Source organism: Rhagoletis pomonella, unplaced genomic scaffold, assembly GCF_013731165.1.
Source record: "Rhagoletis pomonella isolate Grant_MI unplaced genomic scaffold, Rhpom_1.0 Rhpom_scaffold_00003, whole genome shotgun sequence".
NCBI lineage: Eukaryota > Metazoa > Arthropoda > Insecta > Diptera > Tephritidae > Rhagoletis > Rhagoletis pomonella.
The window spans coordinates 54,701,686-54,708,352 of record NW_023458557.1 but is presented as its reverse complement, the minus strand read 5'-3'; the positions used below and the strand labels follow the sequence as shown (position 1 = coordinate 54,708,352).

Genomic DNA, 6,667 nt, shown 5'->3' with positions numbered 1-6,667 from the left:
GGTGTTCAAAACACGACGTTAGAGGAGGTCCAAATTGTGAATATCACAGGTACAAATATACATATGTTTGTAGGAGCATACATACGTACATGTACATATTATATTAATTGGATCGCGTAATTTCAGTAATTCGTTTCTTCTACAGCGAAGCCGTCATCGACCATATTGACTCCCAGCTGTAACTTCTCCAGTCCTTTAATCGTCTCCACCAGCTCGCCGTTGCCCAAGGAAGCATCGGCAGTAGAACCGCGACAATATTTTGCAACAGTTGCACAACAGCGGCAAGCACGGAAACGCAGATTCCGTGACCCAAATAATGCCGAAAATGAAATGCGCCAGCAGCTTATAAATCTTGAATTAACGCAGTCACGCGAACTCCACGCAACAAACATGCGCCATGCCATCGAGTTACATACTGCTAATATGGAAGCGGTTATGCTACAAAAAACTGCTCAGAAGCAAGTAATGCAATACTTCGCTAAGCGGGAACAAGAAGCGCAGGAGCGTCACAACCTATACTTAAAGACGCACAAACCGATGAATGCACAAGAATCTGAAAAAATCGTCCAGGAGGAGCTTGAAGTTTCGAGCTTTTATGACGACATAAAACATTCAGTATAGTTTCGCGCAACAGTGTGTTATTTATTTTTTTTTTTATAAGTACAGGTTTTATTTAACTAGTTTTTCTTGTTTAATGTTTTTAAAACAAAAATATGTTATTCATTGCAAAAAATAAATGAATTAAATGAAATTATCCTCCCTTTTCTAATCAAGGCAAGTGATTGGTGTGTGTGTTCACTTGGTGACGAAACATATCGAGGAGTTCGTTGCGTACATTCCTGCCATAGTTACTATTTGGAGTATCTTCTGTCGCACCACTGTTGATCTCTATTTCGTTGCTCGTGAAGCCAGGTGGTGTGTTGGGTAATTGCTCATTCTCATCAAAACAGATGTTGTGGAGTACTGCAGCGGTCGCAACAAGCATTTGTGCAGTCGATGTTTTGACACGCAAACCATAGGCCAATGCTGGAAAGCGTCGCTTCAGCACTCCATATGAGCGTTCCAAGCAATTCCTGGTGGCGATAATTGCCCGCTGATATTCCTGTACGTGTTGTAATCCAGCGCGAAGCTCAGAACTATTTTCTGCGAATGGCGTTGCCAGGAAGGGAGAATTGGCATAGCCGGGATCACCGACTAAAATGTAGTGGCGAAATTCGCCCGCTTCGAATTGCTGCCATAGTGCACTCGACCGAAATATAGTCGAGTCGTGTGCCGAACCCTGCCATCGTGTAACAATGTTCATGATTTTGAGATTAGCTGCTGCAACGGTTTGTACATTCAAAGAAAAATATCCCTTCCTGTTTCGGAATATTTCCGCGTTTGGGCCTCCCGGTGACTGAATTTTTATGTGTGTACAGTCAATGGCTCCAATGACTCTTGGCAAATTTCCAAACATGTAGAAAAGGGCAGCCGCCGTTTTTAGTTCCTCCTGTGTCCGCGGCATTCTAACTATGTCAGGCAGTAGTCCGAGAACTGCTTTGCACACTTTTGGCAACAAGTTGCTAATCGTAGGTTGGGAAACTCCTATAATATCACCAACGATAGACTGCATGCTACCAGCAGCCAAGAAACGCAATGTGCATAGTAGCTGCACTTCGTGTGAGATATAGCGTTGTCTGTAAAGGACAAATAAAAAATATTAAATCAGTATACATATGAACTCAATACAGCTTTTGATACCTTTGATGTACCTCTGGCATGTAAGGCACAATCAAGTGTAGCACGTGTACAAATCTTGCCTTTGTCATACGGAATCGAGAAAAAAAGTCAAAATCGTCCCACGAGTGCATTTTTCTTCGTTCTAGCATTATGTATGGTCGTCTATTGTTATGGTCTTCGTCGTAAATGCGTTGAGCACGGTCAATTCCGATCAGCACATTGGTTCGAGATGGGCGCGCCATTATATCACCTAAAATGGATAAAAAAAAGGATAATTACAAACTAAAAACAGTTTACATTTCTTACCTGTATGTATTTCTAAAGCAGATGTAAGTCAATAATGAATTTTGAACGAATAACATGGAATAACTGCCTTATTCGCTCGATTCTGCCCGCTTAGTTATTCCCCGGAATAACAATTCTGACTTTCTTATTACACCTTATTCCGTTTTATTCTATGCGTCAATAATACACTTATTCCAACTAATTCTCCTCTATTCCGTAAATATTCTTATTCCGGCAAATTCGGAGTGTCAATAATATGGCCGTTACTAGATACCTTATTCCTTGACAGCTTGACTTTATGTTTAAAAAATCTGATCTAGGTACATATATACTTACATACATATGTGTATACATATGTATATTATTGCTGATTTGTTTTATTCGACATCGTTCATATATATGTGTGAATATGTATACTTTACAGATTTTGGCTTTCATTCAAAAACTGAACGAGTTTCTTGGAAAAGTTTCCATAAGGCGCAGTCGTGTTAAAAAAATTATAAGTACCACAATTTTTTCACTCTTATCTAATCTGTTTCGTAAAGTGAACATTCAGCTTTTATATTTGATTGCAAAAAGAGTATTATTACTTGAAACGAATTCGTTGTCCGAAATTTGTGAACTTCTTTTTCGCAATTCACCTTTCCAGTTAAAATTGTGATTAAAGTTTATTTTTTATTTGCTTTTATTTTTAGTACCTAAAATGATTAATTGATCGAAGTAAAGAAGAAATGTCTTACGGACGTTTATGATGAGCAAGTTTATGGATGCCGTTGATCTTCTGAGGGTAAATAATGGTGTCAGTTGCAGTTTTTTTTTTATTAAAGTTTTGGTTAGTATTTTTGTCATTTGGTTGGAACTTTTTACTTCTTTTAACTGTTGATGAAGAATTAGTGCAATGAAATACAACTGAAGAAAAAACGATTATTTAGATACAAAACATTACTTGCCACACATTGCAGAATACATAGTATAATTGTATTTATTAGTATGAGTATTTGAAGGTGTATTGTTGTCGGTAAATTAATAATTATGCGAAATTGGTTAACATGAAAAATAGTAAACAATTATTATTTTTTCTTTTTTCTAACAGTTTCGTATGTTTTGTACGAATGTAGTGTACGCACATGTAAACTTTTTCTTAATGAATGATTTTGGTTACTAAGCTCATTACGAAATTTCTTCGATTTGGCTGTACATTGCATGGTTCAATCATATTAACTGTATGTGAGTGAGGTTCAGCTCAAATTGGCAGTCAACACGTAGCTTTGATTTTCTTGGTTTGTGTAACAAAACGGATCGTGGGCTTCTCCCACCGTTTGTAACTCTGTAAACCGTTACAGGCTTAACAGTATCTCGAATAGTGAAAGTGAAGTATATGAATTTGATAGTGAAGCTAGCGAAAGGTGATATCTATCAAAATGCGGATAAGTATTACGATATATTTTCGCAAAAGCCTAAAATTCTATCCCATTTTATGGTAAGAAACATAACTTCTTTATTTTTTTTTTTTGACGGGAAGGCCAGCGATGGCTTAGATTGCATTTGATAACGTTTTAATAGTAATCATGTATATCGGTTATCTACTTCTCTGCCGTGTCCAAAGGGAAGATGAGATTGCCCCTATCCATGAACCTTGCGCTACTACCCAGTGGGAAAAGTAGTAATGCATTACATGCGTGATGAATAATGAAGTTATGAGTTCTAGATTCTTTTACTGTTTAATATGTAATCAGCATTCGAATGTATCCAAAGAGTCGCAAAAAATTCATAATAAATCGCATTAATTCCTGCATTACTGGCAATGCAAAATTTAATGCCACACTTTTCCTAGGACATCGTCGTGGGAAAAACAATGCAATTTCGAATGTGAAAACGGCTGTTTTACTGATCATTTTTTCGAATTCCATACATTAAATTTTCGCTCTGGGTAAAGATCGAATTAACGGGTTGGACAGTAATAAATACCGGGTTGCCCATTAAATTGATAAAGTTAAACCAATGCGAATTGTGACTGTCGCATTCGAAACTTTATATAGTTATATGGCCCATTATGCGAATATTCCACCTCAGTAAATAATGGAAGTGGTCACTGAAGCAAGATCCCTGCAAACATGAAAGCTCAGCATAACTAATGGGCAGCACAGACACCAGCGACCGCGATGAAGTACTCGTTGAATTGATATTACATATATTTCAACAATACCAGTGGCAGAAAATTGCTTGGAAAATCGGATAAAAACGTCGCAAAGGAAATTATTAACACCTTTTCAAGTTAACTATTCAAATAATAAATAATCTAGAAATATTCACATTTCTTACAGATTATGTACTAAGAAGTAACCACAGAGTATCTTATAGCTAAGAGTTACGCTAATAATTAATTTAATAATGATTTAAAGCTTAGCTTGGAGGAAGAAAAATCGATAGCCAAAGAATTTGAAATGGAATTAAATTCTTTCAAAGCTCTCAAAATAGGAGCATGAGATGCATAAGTAGTTCTAACCCGTTCTACAAAGAACAGATCACTACTCCGAAGGCTTCTTTGAGGAATATGAAAATAAATGCGCTCAAGAAGGAAAGGAGAGTCAGTCACTCCACTTACTATGTCAAACGCAAAAGAGAGCGAAAGGATAATCCTTCTACTATGCAAAGATTTTAAATTAATTAGTAAGCACCTAGCACTATAAGAAGGCATCGGATACTTGAACTTCAAAGACCTAAGAGCAAAACGAACAAAATTCTTTTGAACGCGTTCAAACCTCTTGATATGGCAATCGTGATACGGTCTCCATATAAAGACTGCATATTGCAGCTTAGACCGAACGAGCGCAGTGTGTAGTAACTTTAAGGTATAGGGATCCATGATTCAATAATAAAAGGTTTGCTCAAAAAACAGTTTTCTCGCTCCCTCTTGACAAAATCGGCTCCCTTATCAAGTAAAGTCTGACCCAAACCATCGAATGAAGGCTAGTGTATAATAAGACTTGGCAATAATGTAATTTAAATGACTGTGAAACAAAAATTTAGAGTCAAAAACAACTCCAAGATCTGCAATTTCGCTAAGAGTAGTTAGGCGTGCATTACCAATAAAATAAGAGGTAGATATTAATGATCGCGATTTAGAGAAAGATACGTGAAAGCATTTATTAATATTTAAATGAAAACGATTCTTGCTACACCATGCAGCCACGTTATTGAGATCAGACTGTAGCTTGATTGCATCAGAATAACTCGAGATCGTGTTAAAAATTATCAAGTCGTCAGCATATATATATAGGCAAGTCAACGGACTAGGAATGGGTATTCCAACATCTTCTATTCTAATGGAGGTATTCATGCAACATTTGGAAGAAACAAAAACAAATGGTGGAACTAACAACCGGACTAGGAGTAGGGTTCTGTGCGAGATACGTCGAAGATATCATCTGCCATGTGGCGGGAAGCAAAGAAAAACAGATGCTATAATATCACAACGGAAAACACAAAAATATAAAATTCACGATGGATATGGAGCAAAGAGGAAAAATAAACTATTTGCATACAGCGTTAAAAATTCGTAAGGATACTGAAAAATTCGTATTCGAAATATATAGGAATTCCAGAGCCACATACGCTATAATACACAACCCCATTAAATCATTCCCAACAGCTGAAAAAACGCAGGAATTAGACATTTAATAACGAGACTTAAAAGAACTCCATTAGAAAAGATGCGTACAATGGATACAAAAAAAGGCCTATTAAACAAGATTAAAAGAAAAATAGAAACAAAAAAGGCGATTAAAAACGAAACAAATTTTGCAGCCTTAATAGGAATCGAACTTCGCAAACCATGTGCTAAAATTCTCCGTGTGCTGCATAAAGAACAACGCCTAAACATATGCAGGCAAATAACTTTCGTCAGGAAAATAATCAACGAGCAAATTAACCCTGTGCAGCATACGAAGCCAAATATGGTGTTACTACTTGACTTTTTTTCCCCACCTACCGAGGATTATAAAAACGTATCAAACTATGTAACTAAAAGCATTAAGATGTTAATTAAGAATAACGGAACGTGACTGGTTTACAGTACAATGGGGTATAGTCGTTGTTCTGGGTCGCCGCAGAAAGAGAGGGAGCTTCGGTGGGCCATTCCGGCTTATTCGGTTTAAGGGCTCACTGAGGTCTGCAGCGTATGTTCACCTGAAGGTGAGGCTACAAGCGGGCGTCTGACTTGGAGCAAGTGGCTCGCTCTTTAAATGTGTCTTCGGTTGCGAAACCATCCCCGTCCCAGCAATGGGTTGTGCGCTGGGTTTGGGACCCGCCACGTGAAAACCACTTCCAGTGAAGAACGAAAACAAAGCTGCGGATGAAACCCCCTTATGATGACGACCACGGCAAACTTTAAAGGAATACGATTAGAGGGCATATACTCTGGCATTACCGCCATCCAAGAAATGAGTTGGACGAGGCAAGGCAAGCCTTGTCTGGGCCTTGTGACATCTACTAGCCACAATCCGCATCAACACCAGCTTCTTCAACATGTCCCTCATCTGCGACCATACCTTGACGAATCTCTCCTATGAAGGCTTGGAGCGTACATATGAGCGATGCCCCCGCCATGATATCAAAATCGCGCTTGACGATTTCTATATCAGTGTGGGCAAGGGCCCGAAAT

At 38.0% G+C, this 6,667-nt stretch overlaps 1 protein-coding gene across 2 annotated transcripts; it reads right to left on the bottom strand.

The window, feature by feature from the left end:
• Window positions 1–685: 685 nt before the first annotated feature.
• LOC118735309 (putative nuclease HARBI1) lies at window positions 686–2,262 on the bottom strand. Of its 2 annotated transcripts, XM_036464985.1 has the most exons (3): window positions 2,026–2,262; window positions 1,741–1,969; window positions 686–1,676 (listed from the first exon to the last, which is right to left on the bottom strand). In XM_036464985.1, the coding sequence occupies exons 2-3, from the start codon at window positions 1,959–1,961 to the stop codon at window positions 770–772; spliced, it is 1,128 nt and encodes a 375-aa protein (XP_036320878.1). In that variant the 5' UTR covers window positions 1,962–1,969; window positions 2,026–2,262; the 3' UTR covers window positions 686–769. The 2 variants fall into 2 exon arrangements, with proteins under 2 accessions (XP_036320878.1, XP_036320879.1); XM_036464986.1 differs by lacking the exon at window positions 2,026–2,262 and having other exon boundaries at window positions 1,741–1,973.
• Between the last annotated feature and the right edge of the window lie 4,405 nt (window positions 2,263–6,667).

What these genes read in the sequence shown, in the direction of transcription:
- LOC118735309 (XM_036464985.1), bottom strand. Translation starts at nt 1,961, where the DNA reads ATGGCGCGCCCATCTCGAACCAATGTGCTGATCGGAATTGACCGTGCT. An exon ending in ATGCCAGAGGTACATCAAAG is followed by an intron (nt 1,677 to 1,740) that starts GTATCAAAAGCT and finishes TGTCCTTTACAG; the next exon opens with ACAACGCTATATCTCACACG.